Raw genomic sequence first — 21158 nt, forward strand, 5'->3', positions numbered from 1 at the left:
CCAATATGTTACTGGGCCCAATTCGAAAGTGTTACTGTTAGAATATAAAACCCTGAATTACTTGGGACTCGATTCCTGATGGAGTGTCTCTCTCCTATCAACCAAGCCCAGAGAGATAAGCTGAAGGGGGGGGGGGAGCTTGCCTGCTGAGCCGAGTACTGCTCTCTGGACTGCAGTGTGAGACAGGATCTTCTCATTGCCCTGAATTTGGAACTCTCTCCCCCTGTAGATGTGGACAGCAATGTAGTTGTTGGCCTTCTATTATCTAGTCAAGACCTTTCTGTCCTTCCAGGCATTTGGAGGAATTGTTGAGGCTGCCCCGAGGTTTTAATGTGCCCTTTTATGTACAGTTTATACTGTATCATCTGATCTTAAATTGTATTTGGTTTCAATTTGTATTTTTCTTATTGGTGGAAGCCACTTTAGGACCCTTGGTAAAAAGGAGTCTAAAAATCTTAAATAAATATTCTGATTATACTTGGACACGTGATTTGTCTTGTTGCATAGCTAAAAAGGATTGTAGCTTTGACACAGGTCCTGGACACTAAAAACCAGCCAGATACCCTTACACAATTGTTTCAACATCTCCCACCCACCACTTAGGCGTCCCACCATACCAGGATCGTACCTTTTTCTCAGACTTCTTCTCTCTCCGTTTGACATGCTTCACTTTCACAGCTCGTTTTCGCAACACAGGATCAAGGAAGGGTGCATCATCAGTGTCACTCAGCCATGGCTAAGAAGAGGAAGGAGAGAAAAGTCAAAGGAGCCAATATACAAAAGCCACTAAACCTGGATGTGCTAAAGAAGGAATCTGTGGCCCTCCAGCTATTATTGGACAACTTCCATCAGCCCCAGTCAGCACGGCCAATGGCCAGGGGTTATGGCAGTAGTAGTCCAGCAACATCCAGAGAACCACATGTTCCCAATGCTCATGCTAAAGGGATCTGGAGGTTGTCTAGCAGCGTAGCTTGACTTAAGAAGAGCATAACCACTCTGGCTAATTACTACAATGAGAACACTGTCCTATATCCACTCAGACCAAAACTGAGAGAGCTGTAGAGCACTTCCTCTGAAGACAGCGAGTTGCCTAGCATTTAGCTGCAGCAACCTCTAGGTGAAGAACGGCCACAAAGTAAAATGTTGAGAGGAAAAATCTGTTTTGCTTCTAGGTCACTGTACTCCCCACTAGAAAGAACTGAGTGCAATCTGAACTTCTACAACCTGGCCCAACAAACTAATTTTGTGGGATAACCACTGGCAATAAGGGAGTTAAGAAGTTCCGGACCAAAGCCATATACCCCAACCCCTACAATGTCCCCTACTGTCAAATCCTATTGTCACAGATGCTGCCCATTCCCGTCCCTACTGTCATCCTGGCAGTCAGAGAGCAGAGCAGATCTGGCCCAAGTCATCAGCTGCTGCCATTCTATGGGTTAACTTCATAAGGCAGTCTCAAGTCTAGTTTTGGCAACTGTCTCATTTGTAGGACAGGAAAGAACCACTTTGCAGAGAGATGCTCCACAAGGCAAGACAGCAAAATTTGTACTGGGCTTACTTCATAAATCAGATTAAATATGCAATTGTGCCATGGCATATGGAGAGCTGCCACAAAGAAGTATTTCTTTGCCAATCTCTACACCGGGGTGAGAGAACACAATGACGGAACCAGTCCCAAGCAATCAGAAGCAAAAGTGGCAGAGATTCTGATCAACAAGAAATGGTTCTTCAATGCCCTATATTGCCACTAATGCCTGTCCCATGGTTACTATAATTCCCATTTCAATTTCCTTTTAGTTTCACCATTCCATCTTTGCTGAACGACTACACATTTTTAAAAAAAAGATCTTGTGGTTTTGGAAGCAAAGTTGTATTATTAAAATACATGCAATTATTTTCAGACAGGCTACAAAGCAACGGTTGCATGCCTATCTGCAAGCCGCTACCTAGCAAGAGGCTGAGCAGCAACACTGAATGTTCACACAGGATTGTATCCAACACTGAATGCATAGAGTTCTGCTCATGCAATGGGACTTGCCCTTCCTCTCACCGCATGCTCCAAAAATTTGCTTGAAGGATCCCCCAACCTCTGGACCAGATTTTGAGGGTGTGAGAGGAGCTGCAAGGGAGGGGAAAGTTCACGGTGTAAGCAGAAGTCTGCACAAGTGGAACAATATGAATGGATACAATCCAAACTTCCAACTGCTTGGGGGGAGGGGCAGAATGTCAGCTGTAGAACACTGATAAACAGTGCACCTTCTGTGAGAGAAGTGAAAGGTTCACAGGCAGACCTATATGGTGTTAAACAAGACGTGCTAGGCAAACAAAGAAGCTAAGGGGCTTGCAATCTGAGCAGGAAGAGGAGTAGTGTAAGTAGTCAGCTAAGTCAGAAAAGAAGAGAAAACAGAAGGCTGCTGAATTTACAGACCTTGGGGAAAGACAGCTGAAAGTGAGGAAAGAAGGTGAGCCAAACAAAAAACAGCAGGCCCGAGATTCAATTTTATATACAGTATTCTAGGAAAAGTCGAAAGTAGACAAGCAGGGAGCGCTAAAAGCTGGGGAACTATGTCAAGTCACATATTAATATGAAGTATTTAGCCAAATGTTTGGCTATATTTCTCTAGTGTACTTGATCTGAACAATTTCAGAGCACAGAATAAGAGATGGGGGGAGTGGGAACCAAGAATGCACACTATCCTAAGACAGAGTTTTTCTACCCCAGCATGAGTCCTGCCAACATGACCAAGGAATCCCAAGGGAATAGGTCCATCACAGGTCTCACCAGGTTCTGATCATCGAAGGCCCCTGAACAAAGCTCCTGATACAAATCGGGATCTATGTGCAGATCATCATCCGACAGAGGTTCGGGTGTGGTAGCCGATTCTAGCTGTTCCTTTAGCATTTGCAGATCATCCTCCCGCCCCCGTAACATCTATTGAGCATTTGGGAAGTGGAGAGAGGGAGGGAGAAAGCAATGAGAGAGAAAGGGAGAAGAAGAAAGAGAGGAAAGCATTAAAGAAGCCACTTATCTGGCTTCATAAGCACAAAGCATCAAAACAGCACACACATGAGCACACCCCTCCCTTCCCGGGCACAGCAGCAGTAAATAGAGAGAATAGGACTCACTGAATATCAAGCAGCAAAGCACAAGCAGGGAAAGCGAGAATCCTAACACCTGCTTATTTCCCAAGATCGAGAACAGAATAGGAGAAAGAGTAATTTCAAAGAAGCAGGGCCAAATTGCTCAGCAAAAACCTACAACTGACAATACATCAAAACTGGACTCTGAGATTGCAACCCTATTCCTGCTTTCCTGGAAGTTAAGCCACACTGAACTCAGTGGAGGCTTACCTCCAAGCAAACCTGGACAGGAATGCACTGCCAGGTATCCAGTCCTCTCAACTCCAACCCACTAAATTTCAGACTGCATCTACACATACAGCAGAACAAGGTGGGAATGAAGTGGTACAGTGCACCATATCACTTCAAGTGAGAAGGTGAGGGATATCATTTTTGAATGCTCCCCTAAACTGGGGGAGGGGCACGCGAGAACATACGCCCCAGAAGTAAAAAGCTAACTAGCACAACACAGAGTAAGCCAGATCAGAATTTTTCTCTGTGCTGTGCTTCCTTTCTTCTGAAAGGGAGGAGGGTTTTTTTACATGTTAAATTGATACACTCCACCAGCAATCTGAAGTTCATACAGTTCATACAACCATTCCCAAATTTTTGCCACCTTGTTTTCCTGTGTGTATAGACCAGGTCTCATTCTGCTCCCCTATCTAGGGAAAAAAAACCCAGGAGTCCCAACTTAACACTCATCTATTTTCAATCCCAAGGTTTAAAGAAAAAAGAAAAAAGAAAAAACTGGAGGGAAAAAGGAAACTTACCGAAGCTGGAAAATATTTATAGGACTCCTAGGAAGAAAAGAACGGGAAAAAAAAAATCACGTGTGAGCTACACACAAATCAACAGCTTGAATTTGAGGTGGCTGCTCCTCTGGGGTGGAGCAGCCAAGAAAGTGCCCCACAGAGAAAAACATGCAATGATCTCAGGGCAGAAAGTGCCCACTGGAACACTCACCCGAGCCCGAACCTGGCACTGCCTCAGGCGGCACTTCTGGCGGATTTTGTTGGGGCCCCCAAATTTCTTCATGTCACGGCAGAAATCACACTGCCCACAATCCTCTGTGCGCCGGCAAGCTTCGCATTCACCACACATGCGTGCTGAGCGCTTGATCTGCTGCGGAAAAAATGAAAGAAAGTAGAAGAGAGCAGAATTTGAGTCTCTTGTCTCCGTTGTGCCTAGTCCCAACCCCTGCTTCAGACTCTCTAAACAATAAGGATTAATAAAGCAAGCATTCAGACTAATGAGGTTGGATCTTTCAGTTCTTCAGATTTAAAAACACCACAAAGAAACAGCAAAGATCTTGACCAGGGATGGGGAACCTGTGGCCCTCCAGATATTGTTGGACTGCAACTCCTATCAGTCCCAGTCAACATGGCCAAAAACTCAGGGATGAGGGGAACTGTAGTCCAGCAACACCTGCAAGGCCACAGGTTTCCCATGCCTGATCTAGTCCTTAGCAGCTCTGTAGATTAAAATCAACATCGTGAATTGACAATAAGGTGAGCAAATAAAAAAATGTACTCCTGTTGACAGGTGGGCTGCCTCATTCTGAGCAGCATTTTTATAGAGATTTTTTTTCTCTTTTACTGTCACATCCCCCAGAAAACATAGTTGTTGTTATGTGCCTTCAAGTCGATTACGACATATGGCGACCCTATGAATCAGCGACCTCCAAGAGCATCTGTCATGAACCACCCTGCTCAGATCTTGTAAGTTCAGGTTTGTGGCCTCCTTTATGGAATCAATCCATCGCTTGTTTGGTCTTCCTCTTTTTCTACTCCCTTCTGTTTTTCCCAGCATTATTGTCTTTTCTAGTGAATTATGTCTTCTCATTATGTGTCCAAAGTATGATAACCTCAGTTTCATCATTTTAGCTTCTAGTGACAGTTCTGGTTTAATTTGTTCTAACACCCAAGTATTTGTCTTTTTCGCAGTCCATGGTATCCGCAAAGCGCTTCTCCAACACCACATTTCAAATGAGTTGATTTTTCTCTTATCCGCCTTTTTCACTGTCCAACTTTCACATCCATACATAGAAATCGGGAATACCATGGTCTGAATGATCCTGACTTTAGCGTTCAGTGATACATCTTTGCATTTGAGGACCTTTCCTAGTTCTCTCATGGCTGTCCTCCCCAGACCTAGCCTTCTTCTGATTTCTTGACTATGGTCTCCATTTTGGTTAATGACTGTGCCAAGGTATTGATAATCCTTGACAAGTTCAATGTCCTCATTGTCAACTTTAAAGTTACATAACTCTTCTGTTGTCATTATTTTGGTCTTTTTGTCGTTCAGCTGTAGTCCTGCTTTTGTGCTTTCCTCTTTAACTTTCATCAGCATTCTTTTCAAATCATTACTGGTTTCTGCTAGTAGCATGGTATCGTCTGCATATCTTAAATTATTGATGTTTCTCCCTCCAATTTTCACACCTCCTTCATCGTGGTCCAATCCCGCTTTCCGTATGATATGTTCTGCGTACAGATTAAGCAAATAGGGTGATAAAATACAACCCTGTCTCACACCCTTTCCGATGGGAAACCAATCGGTTTCTCCATATTCTGTCCTTACAGTAGCCTCTTTTCCAGAATATAGGTTGCGCATCAGGACAATCAGATGCTGTGGCACCCCCATTTCTTTTAAAGCATTCCATAGTTTTTCATGATCTATACAGTCAAAGGCTTTGCTGTAATCCAGTGGTTCCCAGCCTGGGGGCCGGGACCCCTAGGGGGGCCGCAAAGTAATCCAGAGGGGGCCGTGAACAGTAAAGAAATGAATTATTTATTAATTTTTTAAAAAAGGCTTCACTCCTTCTACACTGTCTGCTTCCCACTGCCACTGCAGATGACACCTCCCCCTTACTCCAAACGAGAGAGGAGGCCTTTTGCTGAAGTGCCAGAGTGTCTTTCAGGCACACTAAGGGCAGGCATCTGCCTATAAAATACATGGCAGATGCCAAAGGAGGCTGAGGGTGGAGGTACCAGGAAGAAGAGGGGATTACAGTAGGGCCCCGCTTTACGGCATTCTGCTGATGTAGCGCCTTTCATTTTCAATTTTAAAGGGTTTTTTTTCCCTTTTGCGCCGTTTTGCGCCGTTTTTGCACCATTTTTGCGCGACGCGGCCCATTAAAGTCAATGGGGTTCCGTTTTATGGCATTTTCCGCTTTACGGTGGGGGTCCAGAATGGAACCCGCCATATAAGCGGGGCCCTACTGTACTATCACTGATTCCCGTCTCCTTGCACTGCCACTACTGGCAACGTAGTTGCATCCCAGCTCCAGGCTCTCTTGGATGAGACCGATTATCTGGATCCATTTCAATCAGGTTTCCGGCCCGGTTTTGGCACAGAGAAGGCCTTGGTTGCCCTGTATGATGACCTTTGTCGGGAGAAAGACAGAGGGAGTGTAACCCTGTTGATTCTCCTTGATCTCTCAGCAGCTTTTGATACCATCGACCATGGTATCCTTCTGGAGAGGCTTGCGGATTTGGGAGTTGGAGGTACTGCTTGGCAGTGGTTCCGCTCCTATCTAGCAGGTTGCCTCCAGAAAGTAGTGCTTGGGAGCACTACTCAACGCCCTGGGCGCTCCAATATGGAGTTCCACAGGGATCAGTTCTGTCCCCCATGCTCTTTAACATCTATATGAAGCCGCTGGGTGCTGTCATCCGGAGTTTTGGAGTGCGTTCGCTTCAGTATGCTGATGATACGCAGCTCTACTTCTCCTTTTCATATTCTTCAGGTGAGGCCGTCAAGGTGCTAAACCGATGCTTGGCCGCGATAATGGACTGGATGAGAGCGAACAAATTGAAGCTCAATCCAGACAAGACTGAGATGCTGTTAGTGAATGGATCCCCTGACCAGATGATGGATGTTCGACCTGTTCTGGATGAGGTTACACTCCCCCTGAAGGAGCAGGTGCGCAGCTTGGGAGTCCTTTTGGACCCGTCCTTGTCACTTGAGGTGCAGGTGGCCTCGGTGGCACAGAGTGCTTTTTACCAACTTAGGCTGGTGGCCCAGCTACGCCCATATCTGGACAGGGAACATCTTACTTCAGTTGTTCATGCTCTGGTAACCTCAAAATTGGACTATTGCAATGCACTTTATGTGGGGCTGCCCTTGAAGACGGTTCGGAAACTGCAGCTCGTGCAGAATGCAGCAGCCAGATTAATAACTGGGACCAAGCGGTCGGAGCACATAATACCGAATCTGGCCCGCTTGGACTGGCTGCCTATATGTTTCCGGGCCCGATTCAAAGTGCTGGTTTTAACCTATAAAGCCTTACACGGCATGGGCCCGCAATACCTGATGAAACGTCTCTCCCGATATGAACCTACCCGTACACTGCGCTCAACAGCGAAGGCCCTCCTCCGGGTGCCTACTTATAGAGACGCCCAGAAGGCGATTACAAGAAAGAGGGCCTTCTCGGTGGTGGCCCCCGAACTTTGGAACACCCTTCCTGACGAGGTTCGCCTGGCGCCTACACTACTATCCTTTCGGCGCCAGGTGAAAACCTTCCTCTTTGCCCAGGCATTTTAACATGTTAACATTTTTTTAACATTTTTAATATTTTAGTATTTTGTACTTAATCTTCTAACAGACAGTTAAATTGTAATCTGATGACCAGGTCGTTTTTAAATTGTATTTGCTGTGTTTTTACTTGATGTGCACCGCCCAGAGAGCTTGCTATGGGCGGTATAGAAATTGAATCAAATAAATAAATAAATGCCCTTACTTAGAATGAGAGGAGAGGGCTTTTTGTGAAGCAAAAAGAAGCAAGCCTGCAAAGAAAGGCTGCTTTCCCCCTTCCTTCCTCGCAGCCAGCCTGCCTCCCTGGGGGGAGGGGGTCACAAAACATTTTCAGCTTATAAAGGGGGTCCCGTGCTCATAAAGGTTGGGAACCACTGCCGTAATCTATAAAGCACAGGGTGATATTCTTCTGAAATTCCTTGCTCCGTTCCATTAAAGTATGTTTGTGATATGATCTCTGGTACCTCTTCCCTTTCTAAATCCAGCTTGGACGTCTGGCATTTCTCGCTCCAAAGAGCCTTTGTTGTAGAATCTTGAGCATTACTTCACTTGCATGGGATATTAAGGCAATTGTTCAGTAATTACTGCATTCTCTGGGATCCCCTTTCTTTGGAAGTGGGATATATATTGAACACTTCCAGTCTGTGGGCCATTGTTTAGTTTTCCATATTTCTTGACAAATCTTTGTCAAAATTTGGACAGATTCAGTCTCAGTAGCTTGTAGCAACTCTATTGGTATGCCGTCTATTCCTGGTGATTTGTTACTTCCAAGAATTTTAAGAGCAGCTTTCACCTCACATTCTAAAATTTCTGGTTCTTCCTCATATGGTTCCTCCGTGAATGAATCGGTCATCCTGTCATCTCTTTTATAGAGTTCTTCCATCTTCCTTTTATTTCATCTTAGTCCATCAGTGTGTTCCCATTGAATTATTCAACATCCCTACTCTTGCTTTAAATTTCCCTTTCATTTCTCTAATCTTTTGGAATAGGGCTCTTGTTCTTCCCATTTTGTTGTCCTTTTCTATTTCTATACAATAACTATTGTAATAGTTTTCTTTGTCCCTATGTACTAGTCATTGTATAGTTGTATTTAGGGTTCTGACCGTGTTTCTATCTCCTTTTGCTTTTGCTTTCCTTCTCTCTTTAACCATTTTAAGAGTTTCTTCAGTCATCCATTGAGGTCTTTCTCTCTTTTTAACAAGAGGTATTGTCTTTTTGCATTCTTCCCTGATAATGTCCCTGACTTCAGTCCATAGTTCTTCTGGTTCTCTGTCAACTAAGTTTAAAGCCTCAAACCTGGCCCTTATTTGATCTTTATATGCTTCTGGGATGTTATTTAAATTGTATTTTGGCATTATGATTGCTTTGTTCTTCCTCTTTAGCTTTACTCTGATTTTCGATATGATCAGTTCATGATCTGTACCGCAGTCTGCTCCTGGTCTTGTTTTTGCAGAAAGTATGGAACTTCTCCATCTTCTGTTTCCAATTATATAATCAATTTTATTTCTATATTGACCATCTGGTGATGTCCACGTGTACAGTCGTCTTTTTGGTTGCTCAAAAAATGTGTTCGCAAGAAACAAATGATTGGCTTCACAGAATTCTGCTTCATTTCTGTCACCTAAGCCCCATTTCCCCACAATTCCTAGTTCTTCTCTGTTCCCTACTTTTGCATTCCAGTCCCCCATGATTATCATCATATCTTGTTTTGGTGTGTGATCAATTTCCTCCTGTACTTCTGCGTAAAATCTCTCAAATTCTTCTTCTTCTGCGTTTGATGTTGGGAGTGTAGACTTGGATGATGATTATGTTAATAGGTTTCCTGTTTAATCTCATTAAACAACTCGCTCAGACCTTGCATTGTAGCTCCTAATTGCTTTTGCTACATCACTTCTCACTATTAAAGCAACCCCATTTCTTCCTGATTTCTCATTTCCGGCATAAAATATTTTGTAGTTGCCTGATTGAAAATGTCCCATTCCAGTCCATTTTAATTCACTCACGCCAAGTATTGTAATGTTGATATGCTCCATTTCTTGCTTGACAATTTCTAACTTTCCCTGGTTCACGCTTCTCACATTCCATGTTCCTGTTGTGTGCATCATACAACTCCAGACTCTCCTTTCACATCTGTGCACATCAGCCTCTGGGCTTCCTTTTGGCTTTGACCCAGCTGCGTCATTAGTCACAGCGCTACTCATACTTGTCCTTTGTTCTTCCCCAGTAGCTCGGTGAGTGCCTTCTGACCTGGGGGAATCATCTTCCAGCAGTATCTTGTGTTGCATTTTGGATACTCTGTTCATAGGGTTTTCGTGGTAAGAGGTATTCAGAGGTGGTTTACCATTGCCTTCCTCTGAGTTTGGATGCATCTTAGTCTGGTGTCTCAGCTTTGACCATTCCGCCATGGGTGCCCCTGCTAGGAGTCTAGCCTCTTGGTCTAGACTCCTGACTGCATTGCTCTCAGCTTCTTCAACACTCTCAAACCCCCTCACCACGTTAAGGTATGCATCCTAAAGGGGGAGAAAACATAGTAGCACTACCTATTAAGCTACATCTGGATATACTTATCTGTCATTAAACAGAGCTCTGAATGAATTCTCTGCTCATTTCTTCCTTTCCTCCAAATGTCTGATTTTTATTTATTGTTTGATTTCCTACTGCTCCTAAAAGATTCTAGACACTGGGTATTATCAGACCTCTGGAAGCCAAGTTGTCAAGTAGCTACCAAGAGCATCTCTCATTATCAGAATGCTGCATGAAGATCATCACCAGGAGGCAGAGTCAAAGAGGCCCAGGACGTGTGGTTGGGTTTATTTTTGCTGGAGAGCTACTTTGCAGCAGAAGCCCTGACAGCCTAGTCACCCATGGCTTAGAGGTAGAAGAAACAACTGTATGCAGAAGGTCCCAAGTTCAACCCCTGACATCTCCACTTAAAAAGAGTCCAGGTAGCAGGGCTGAGGAAGACATTTACTCAAGGCCTTCAAAAGACACTGCCACTCAGAATAAACAGTACTGGGAAAGATGAGCTAATAGGTCGACTCAGTATAAGGGGAGGCCAATGTAAGCATATGCTAGACGTGTCAATGGCCTAGATGTATTTATTGTTTATCTGCTCCTTTGAGTGCTTAGCTTTCCAAACCCTCTGAATACAATATAAATAAACTTATTGTGTTTTTTTAAAAAAAATATATTATCGATGCCAATTCCATAGTACTCTTTTTTTAAAAAAGAATTTAAAAATAGCATTTTATCCAGGTTTCTTTAATAGTCCTTCAAGGGGTCAAGAACGGAGATCTGGCAAAAAAGGCGGTTCTTCTGACAGAGGTCATCTTCGCCTCTCTCTGTGGTGGGACATTATAGAATAAGGACTGACTACCTGATGCCAATAAGGTGGTGGTCCTGTGGGAGAAGAGATTATCTCATGCCACACAGCCCACTCCACATAACTGAGGCAAAAAGGTGGCAGCTGAGGGCAAAGAAGGATCTTCCCAGGGGAGCAGATTTGAACAGAGTATCTCCAGTTGCCTGTAGCTCCTCAAGAGCAGCCCCATGTGGAAAGGTCATCGCTCAGATCATCTGCTTTGCATGCAGAAGGCCCCAGGTTCAATCCCAGCATCTCCAGATAGGGCTGGGAGTGTAGCCCGTGTAGATAACACTGAAGTAGATGGACAAATGGTCTGACTCAGTATAAGGCAGCATCCTACATTTCTATGCTTTGGAGCATGTTACAATAATCTAGCTAGCTAATGCAGCTAAGGCAGCCCAAATTGTCACAAGATCAAATAGGGGCACTGAGAATGCCCATCTTCTGGGCACAGAAACATTAGGGGCCCATGGCAATGTCCTTAACCTGGGCACATAGCAGTACTTACTACTTACTCAGCTCTATCAAACACGCCTCACATTTCTAAAGCCAGATACTGCCAGCCATGAAAGCTGTAAATGAATTTAAGAGCTCCCTTTTCAATATGCACATCACTCAGAAACCTGAACCAACAGCAATATCAGAGGCAACAAACAGATCATAAGAAGATCCCTGCTGCATCAGACAAAGAAGTCCTTCAACTCTGTTCTACCATCTATTCTAGTGCAGCATTCCTATCTCCAACAGCAGCCAGCCAGATGCCTCCAGAAGCTCACAGCAGGGGTATATTTATTTGTTTATTCCTGGCATCTGGTCATTAGGAAGGATACTGCCTTCTGCACATGGAGATTCAGTTCAGCTATCATGGCTACCAGCCACTGATAAACATATTTTGTATTACAGCAGAATCCCATACCCAGTTCAAAGTGGCTTACTTCCAGGTAACTTAGAACAGGATTGCAGCTTTAATCCACCTGCTTTTAACACTAATGGCTCTCATCAATGTGCATGTTTAACCTTTGGATTTAATCACTGTGAAGGGCGGATCTGGCATGCATTACGGAAACCTGGCTGGATGAGGCCGCGGCTCCCATCTTAGCGGCCATATGCCCAGCCGGGTTCCTGTATGCGCAGCAGCCGAGAATTGGAGGCCAGGGGGGGAGGAGTGGCAGTTATTTATCGTAGATCCCTGCTTTTCACCAGGCCTCCCCTTCGTGAGACTAAGATAGCTGACTGCCTGTATTGGTGGTTAGGCCCAAGGGTAGTCTCGGGTTCTTACTGGTATACCGTCCACCACGCTGCACGTCGGACTCTCTAGCCGAGGTGTTGGAGGTGGTCTCAGATGTACGTGCGCAATCCCCAAATTTATTATTTCTGGGGGATTTTAATGTGCATTCTGAGGCCTCCCTTTCAGGAGTGGCCCAAGATTTCATGGACACCATGGCTGCTTGGAAGCTACAACCCATTCAAACAGGGCCTACACATGCAGCTGATCATGCTCTCGACCTGGTGTTTTTGCCAGCAGAGGTGGGAAATGACTTGGAAGTTGGGGGTCTGGCCACCACTACCCTGTCCTGGTCGGATCATTACCTAGTTAGAATAGACCTTCAAGTGTCGCAAACCCCTCGTAGGGGTAGCAGACTCACGAGGATGATTCGCCCTAGACGGTTGATGAACCCTGACGGATTCTTACACGAGCTGGGGGATTCTTTAAAAACTACACACGGCCATTCAGCTGAGACCTTGGTGTCAAGGTGGAACGTTGGGATCACCGAGGCGTTAGACCAGTTGGCTCCGCAACGCCCCCTCCCACTAGATAGAGCCTTGATGGTGCCTTGGTATACTCCACAGTTGTGTGGCTTACGGCGGGAGGTGAGACAGCTAGAGCACTGATGGCGGAAATCACGCGCAGAGGACGACTGAGCATGGATTAGAGTGGCAGCGGCAACCTATCGGTTGGCAATGGAGACAGCAAAGAGGGAGTTTTTTGCTGCCTCTATTGCATCCACAGAGTGCTGCCCTAGGAGACTGTTCTAGATGGTCCGTAGTTTGGTTGGTCCAGCTGCCCCGACCCGACAGAACATGCCAAGGCCTCCTGTGATGATTTTGCAAAATACTTTGCGGACAAAATCAATCACATCAAGAGCACCATTCCGCCTGCCACAGCCTTAGTAATTGAACCAGAGATAGCCATCGGGTCCTTGGTGACGTGGGATTGATTCCAGCTTCTCTCTGCCAAGGAAGTAGTTAAGGTTCTTTCCTCACTTAAACCAACCACCTGCATACTTGACCCTTGCCCAGCATGGCTCATTATGAGCTGCAAGGATACACTGGGTGAGAGGATCAAGGCGGTGGTTAATGCGTCCCTCGACGAAGGTCATCTGCCATTAAGGAGGCAGTAATTACACCAATTCTAAAAAAATCCTCCTTAGACCCCCTGAACCTAAACAACTTCCGCCCAGTCTCAAATATACCATTCCTGGGTAAGTTGGTTGAGCGGGTGGTGGCGAACTAGCTACAAGTGTATTTAGAAGTGAGTTACCTTGACCCATTTCAATCAGGTTTCAGACCCAGACATGAGACAGAAACAGCGGTGGTTGCTCTGGTGGATGATATGAGAAGGGCGCTGGACAGAGGTGATTACACTCTCCTTGTTCTCCTGGATCTCTCAGAGGCCTTTGACACTGTTGACCACGGTATCCTGCTAGATCGCCTAGAGAGGCTAGGTATAGGAGGCATCGTTTTACAGTGGTTCCGTTCCTTCCTCTCTGGGAGATACCAGAGAGTGGTGCTGGGAGAAGAGGTTTCTGACCCTTGGCCCTCTCCTGTGGGGTGCCGCAGGGCTCTATTCTCTCCCCGATGTTATTCAACGTCTACATAAAGCCGCTGGGAGATATCATTAGGAGATCCGGTCTGCAATGCCATCAACATGCAGACGACACACAGATTTACCTCTCATTCAAATCCTCCCCACTGGCAGCGATAGAAATGCTATCCAACTGCCTGGATTCGGGGAGTGATTGGATGGGCAGGAATAAGCTTAAGCTGAATCCTGATAAAACTGAGGTTCTGCTGGTGGGAGACAAGGGAAGATTGGGGATCACCGATCTAGTGCTCAACAGGGTACATCTGTCCCTGAGAGACCAGGTCCGTAGCCTGGGAGTCATTCTTGACTCTCAGTTATCTATGGAGGCACAGGTTTCTGCCGTAAGTCGGGCGGCGCTATATCAACTTCATCTCATACGAAGGATACGCCCCTACCTCCCTAGCCGTCTGCTCCCTTTGGTGGTGCATGCTTTGGTTTCGTCTCGCTTAGATTATTGTAATGCACTATATGTGGGTCTACCCTTGAAAACGGCCCATAAGCTGCAATTAGTGCAGAATGCGGCGGCTCGCCTGATTAAAGGCAGCCGCCGCAGAGATCATATCACTCCAGTGCTCAAGGAGTTGCACTGGTTACCGGTGGTTGCTCGGACCAAATTCAAGGTATTGACTTTAACTTTTAAGACCCCGGCCGTTAAGGTGTTGGACTACGACCTGGGAGACCAGGGTTCGAATCCCCACATAGCCATGAAGCTCACTGGGTGACCTTGGGCCAGTCAATGCCTCCCAGCCTCATGAAAACCCTATTCATAGGGTCACCATAAGTCGGAATCACTTGAAGGCAGTACACACACATACCATTATCACCAGGGGTGCCGTTTAACAAGATCGACCACAAAGGGTCTACTCCATATTCCTCCAGTTAAAACAGCTAGATTGGCGAGGACTAGGATGAGAGCCTTCTCAGTTGTGGCCCCCTCTCTATGGAATTCCTTACCAACCAACCTCCGCCAGGCCCCCTCCTTGATGTGTTTCTGCCGGGCCTTGAAGACCTGGCTCTTCAATCAGGCTGGGGAGGTGGGTTAGGTTTTTCAGGTTTTGTAATCATTAGTTTGTGGTTTTAATTTTCGTGTATATATTTTATTGTACAAATATATTTTATTGTACGTTGCCCAGAGTGGCAGGACAACCTGCCAGATGGGCGTCTAACAAATACAATAAACAAACAAACAAACAAACAAATACATTAGTCTGTTTTAGTCCAGGTAGTAGGGGGTAATATCCATGATTTAAATCAGGAGTGAGGAGCCTGTGGTCCTCCAGATGTTGCTGGTCTCTTATTAGCCCCAGCCAGCATGGCCAATGGTCAAGGATGATGTGAGTTGTAGCCCAACACCTGGAGGGCCACAGACTCCTGACCCCTGACCTAAACAGGGCATCAGATGCCGAGAGTGATTAATGCACCGTATTTCTTTTGCAATATTAAATTGAACACCCAAGACCATCCTCAGCTACAGGGGAGATGGAATGCCTACTTTCAGCCCAGGATCTCTGGGCAAACGCTACTTGCTCAGTTAGTAGACCCATAGCTACCCACCCCCCCAGTTCTGTGCAAAACATTTCTGTGTCAAAAGAAATATTGAAAGGGATGCTGGAAGGGAAGAGAGGGGAAAAATACACTTGCCCAGCATTTAATATGTGCTGCTTTGAAATGTTATTAGACTACCATGCTGCTAGCTCTTTGTTGAATTTTTAGCTTGTTGTATTATAATTTTATGGATTGTTTTTAATGCTTTGAATTTTATACACCAGTTTATAAGATTTTCTTTCAGAAAAGCTGCATATAAGTAACTAGCAGCCTCATACCTAGAGTTGGTCAACAATTCTAAAAAACCAAAAAATCAGTGCAGTTTTGAAAGGTTCATTCCACCATCTTGACTCAAGCTGGCATCTGATGGGTCTCCAAACATCAGCCAAAACCTGCTCCTTGATCTCAGGAACCATCATGCAAAATGTAGTTACAGTGTCTTGAGAAGTGTCCAAATGCAGAGTGAACAAACAACTTTCTAAAATATCATTTCTAGATAATGATAAGAAACAAAACTCCAAGATTCCTTCTCGGGGCAGGCAAACTATAGGAGTCCAATTCTAAAGCGACATGGTGGTGTCAGTTATCTATGGCTGATAATCTCAGGTTTCAGTAAAAGGATGCAGTCAGAAGAAGGCAGAAAGGACAAAAAACAAAGATGTTTTGGACACAAGGTATGAAGATCATTGCTGATCTATAGTGCAAGATTTGCTGCAAAGTAAATGTTGGTTAGTTATTAGGGTGTTACTCTTAGTGGGTTGTATCTAATGTTAGTCCTACTCAGATTAGACTCATTGAAATTAACAGACATAACTAACCATTAATTTCAATGGGTCTACTCTAATTTAGTTCAATACAACCCAGTGGAGGGAAAGTCCCAAGGAAGTTTGAAGTGTCTATTAGAGCAAACACACCAGATAAACAGCTCCAAGGAACTGTATGGACTCTACATGCAATTTGCTACAAGAGTCCTCTTACAGTCCTATGATCTTCTATAATGATGTCACCTTCATACGGTCCCATTAGGAATAGGCACAGCTGGACTAACGGTGGCAGAAACTGGGCAGGGGTATTTACCTGAACTACATCACTCCAAGTATGACGGTTGGGACTAGGCAGTTCCCCAAGAATTCCAAAGGATGCTTAGAATCCAAGAGCTCAACTCACATAGCAACATTCTGGAGTTAGAATGCCAGGCCCCACACTGATAAGATTGAACTCTTGCCACCTATCAATGCTAGAACACTTACTTTTGAGCTGCGACTCTGCTCTAATGCCAGCTCCTGGGTCTTTGCACGCATCTCATCCTTATCGGCACGTTCCCGCTCACCCTCACGGTCCTTCTCCTTGGACTTTTTGTGCCTGTACCGAATCTCAAGAGATGGGTCTCTCTCTGTAGAACACAAAACAAGTTAAAGAGACCCCATAGGGCTCCACCCCGATCTAGAGAGCAGTCTGAACATTCTGGAGGATATAGTCCTCTCTCTGAAGCTAAGTTACCCTGGTCCATCAAATAATTTGACAGGATGGCTCCACTGGAAGTGTATCAGAGGTAGCTAATATAATTTCCATATCAACAATTTATTTTGATGAACAATTAAAAAACAGCAACCTACAGCTTACAGCCATGTTATACCTATTCAACAGTGGCCTTAATAAGGAATTATCACTCTTAAAACGTTTAACAAAAATAGTCCGTCTTCCTGTTCAGCCTCAGAGAGATCGTAACAGCTTGGGCTTTCTTTTACTGACTCCTCCATTACTGATTCTGAAGCACTTTTTCCCTTTCGTACTTGCAAACATCAGTATGGGTAAAAAATGTATGGCTTTGTTTTGTAAACACAACCAAGGATTTCCAAGTTTCTAGCATGCTATCTGAAGGACACACATGCAAGGTTTTGCCAACAATGCCAGGCATACCACCAGCCCTAATAACACCTGGTTTCTAAACTTACCTCGGCACTGCATGCAGTACCACTCCCGAATGGCCTTTGCCATCTTTTCAGTAATGTTAATGCAATGGCCATGGAACCATTCATTGCAGTGATCACAGCCTCTGGGGGAGGGGAAAAAGGAAAGTGAAAGGTGAGGATTCCCTAAATGGGCTTCTTCTGCTGTCAAGTATCAGGACAGTACAACTTCCTGCACACCCTCCCACTTATCTCTTCCTGTCAACACAATTGGCAGACCTCAGAAAGTACAGACTCCCCTATCACACAATCTGACACTTTGTTGTTGTTGTTATGTGCCTTCAAGTCAATTACAACTTATGGCGACCCTATGAATCAGTGACCTCCAATAGCATCTGTCATGAACCACCCTGTTCAGATCTTGTAAGTTCAGGTCTGTGGCTTCCTTTATGGAATCAATCCATCTCTTGTTTCGCCTTCCTCTTTTCCTACTTCCTTCTGTTTTCCCCAGCATTATGGTCTTTTCTAGGGAATCATGTCTTCTCATTATGTGTCCAAAGTATGATAACCTCAGTTTCATCATTTTAGCTTCTAGTGACAGTTCTGGTTTAATTTGTTCTAACACCCAAGTATTTGTCTGTTTTGCAGTCCATGGTATGCACAAAGCTCTCCTCCAACACCACATTTCAAACGAGTTGATTTTTCTCTTATCCACTTTTTTTACTGTCCAACTTTCACATGCATACATAGAGATCGGGAATACCATGGTCTGAATGATCCTAACTTTAGTGTTCAGTGATACATCTTTGCATTTGAGGACCTTTTCTAGTTCTCTCATAGCTGCCCTCCCCAGTCCTAGCCTTCTTCTGATTTCTTGGCTATTGTCTCCATTTTGGTTAATGACTGTGCCGAGGTATTGATAATCCTCGACAAGTTCAATGTCCTCATTGTCAACTTTAAAGTTACATAACTCTTCTGTTGTCATTACTTTAGTCTTTTTGACTGTAGTCCTGCTTTTGTGCTTTCCTCTTTAACTTTCATCAGCATTCTTTTCAAATCATTACTGGTTTCTGCTAAGAGCATGGTATCGTCTGCATATCTTAAATTCCTCCCAAAAAAGTCTAGAGCCTTAAACTCTCTGCAGGTTAACAAGACCCAGATAAACTAGACTGCAGCTTGCAAAGGCTAAACAATACAAAAGACACTGTCAGCCAATTTTTAAACTCCTAAACCACATCCTTCTACAACATCAAAGTGCATAAATTATCAGGATTATCCACAGCTCTTTGGTCTCCTCCAATGACACTCACATCATGAAACAGTTGATGTCAGGTTTACGGCAGATGCAGTAGACAGGGGCATTTTCTCCGTTCTCTGATTTGGACTCCTCACCCAAAACAGCCAGATCAGGATCAGAAAACTCATCCTAGATTGCAGAGTATAAAATAAGAGATTAACTGTAGCAAATGGTGTCAAAAGGGGTGTGTGTAAGAATTTCCTCCTCACTCTTATAACAACATTCCCATATTTCGAAGTGGTCTGGAAACCCGGTAGTAGCTCTACAAAATGTCAGGCAGAAGAGGGTGGTGGGCGTGGTGGGGGCTGAAAAACTTGCAGATCCACTGGTGCCAGTCAGAGTGGACATCATTGGGCTACGATGGACAAGGCATCTAACTCTGTAAACAGCAGCTTCATATGTTTTTTTAAAAAATCCCATTTTATTTACAAAACAGGAATCAAGACACAGCAAGCCTGTACTGGACCCACCACCTGCCAGCCCACTGACCCCCCACACTAAACGAGAAATTAGGAACAGAACTCAGACGTCCCGACTCCTCCCCCCACCTCTTTCCCTTTGTGCTTCTCCAGTTCCCGTCCACTAGACATTTCTCCCTTCCCAATTCCCAGAGGCCGAGCTAGAACGCGCGAGTCGTGGTTCCCTGCTCTTTTCCCCTTGCCTCACCATGATGTCTTCCACTGGATCAGCCAGCTCCCTTGTTCTAAAACAAGATAACAACAGGCCTGGGAATAGGAAGTCGAATCGCCTGCCCGTTTCGATTTCCGTTTCCGCTAAAAAAGGGAAATAGCATCAATGTCTCTAAGCCTCCTCTGCCCTTTACAAAAATGGCCGCCTGCTCCACTCTGTCCAAAGCAAGACACCTCCACCGGTAGTCTCTCGCTCGCTCACTCAGGACTCAGGAGAGTAGCCCTTTTTGTCCGATGCCGAAGGAGCTGCAAGCGGTGGAAACTGGATCGCTATACCTTCTGTGTGTCATTGATAAAAAAAAGTCTGTCATCACGTCAAAGGGTTTGTACTGTGGAACTTTGAACAGGATGTTGCCATCTTTGATGCTGGCTTCAGCCAGTCTAGGCTACTCGAACCAATCGTTACAGATAAAAGAGTCCGATAAGAAAAGGCTGGTGAATGGATGGACGAGTAGATTAGAGATAGATCGTAAAATGGATGCTGCAGTAGGCGTGTAAGTGTAAAAATACTGAGTTGCTGTGACTTTAAAATACTCTTGCTCTTCTTGGATATTTGTCAGTACCAAGGTAACATTGGCATTTCCAGCCCTGATTGCTAGAAATTTTGAAACTGTACGGACTACCTTGGAATAAGAAAGCCCACCCTGGGGTAATTTAATTGTCAGACTGTAGTTCGTTTTTAGGTAAATGAATTTTTCCCCAGGAGTTGAGAAAGTGGGTTCTACCCAAAAAACTGAAGAAGCCCATGGGAGCTTGTCAAACCCCAGAAGTACACAAACTCCGCAACTTGTCCCTTATTTGTTGTCTCAAATTAGGCTAAACTTATCCTTTCATGTGAACTGTAGAAAAGTCTGGTTACGGTTGATGCATTCTTTCTTAAATGGTATGTATCCTTCAGTGGAGGTGGATCCTTTAGATTTATGTCTGCTATTTTGGATTTATTAAAACTTCCGCAAAGAGCCTTGAGGCATCTTATAGGCAACACTTTTATTTTGCCATAAGCTTTCGTGGATCAGCACCTGCATCATCAGCTATCTGTGCCACAGTCAATCTGCTTCTGACAAAACTCTTAACTGCTTTTGCTGCAACTGACTAACACAGCTGTCCTTTTGGAATACATGCATAAATGACTGAAAAAGATTGGATTGGAGGATTAAAGCAATGGCCATTTTTGTTTTATCACATTGTTTCCAGCTTAGGAAGCTGCTTTATACTTCGTCAGACCATTGGTCCATCTAGCTTAGCACTATTTACACTGACTGGCTACGTCTCTCCAGGATTTCAGACAGAGGTCTTATCTGGCCCTACCTGGAGATGCCGTGGATTTCATCTGAGATCTTCTGCATACAAAACAAATGCTCTACCACTGAGCTACAGAGCTTCACCTTAGACCCAGTCCTCCTAAGAATTAGTTTCCTGACCTGGATTCTATCCAGCCTACCCACTGGTTTCTTGACAGAACACAAAAATCCCATGTAGATTTTACTACTCCCCTTATCTTTGTATTACAGTGTCTCTTTATACTGAAAAGGAAGTTGGGACTATCTAACACTCCAATTTGCTGAATCAAGGAATGTGGGAAATGCTGCACATGACCCATTCTATAATTTCAAATATAATTGAAATTCTGAGCTTGGACATCATATTGTTTCTACCCTAGGGGCTATCAAGAATGAAAGCATGAAGATTCACAAATTGATAGCTGATCTTCACACACTTAGCTGGGAATAAGCCCCATTGCATCGGGACTTACTTTTCAGTAGGTATGCATCAGCTTGCATTGTAAGTCTTTATTTGTAAATGCTATAGGTCAGGGTGGGACTTTGGGCTGAACTAG

At 44.6% G+C, this 21158-nt stretch overlaps 1 protein-coding gene across 5 annotated transcripts in view; it reads right to left on the reverse strand.

The window, feature by feature from the left end:
- CXXC1 (CXXC finger protein 1) overlaps positions 1-19690 on the reverse strand; it is a 35502-nt gene extending 15812 nt beyond the window's left edge. The window contains exons 1-8 of one of the 5 annotated variants that reach the window (XM_061614386.1): positions 19299-19690; positions 18646-18761; positions 17381-17481; positions 16676-16818; positions 4084-4239; positions 3891-3917; positions 2783-2932; positions 629-736 (exon numbers count right to left, since the gene is read on the reverse strand). In XM_061614386.1, the coding sequence (XP_061470370.1) occupies positions 629-736; positions 2783-2932; positions 3891-3917; positions 4084-4239; positions 16676-16818; positions 17381-17481; positions 18646-18761; positions 19299-19301 (804 nt within the window). In that variant the 5' untranslated portion in view covers positions 19302-19690. Of the gene's footprint in view, positions 1-628; positions 737-2782; positions 2933-3890; positions 3918-4083; positions 4243-16675; positions 16819-17380; positions 17482-18645; positions 18762-19298 lie in introns of all 5 variants that reach the window. The other 4 variants (XM_061614385.1, XM_061614388.1, XM_061614387.1 and 1 more) reach the window with 4 other exon arrangements.
- Positions 19691-21158: the final 1468 nt, after the last annotated feature.

Source organism: Rhineura floridana, chromosome 3, assembly GCF_030035675.1.
Source record: "Rhineura floridana isolate rRhiFlo1 chromosome 3, rRhiFlo1.hap2, whole genome shotgun sequence".
NCBI classification, from domain to species: domain Eukaryota; kingdom Metazoa; phylum Chordata; class Lepidosauria; order Squamata; family Rhineuridae; genus Rhineura; species Rhineura floridana.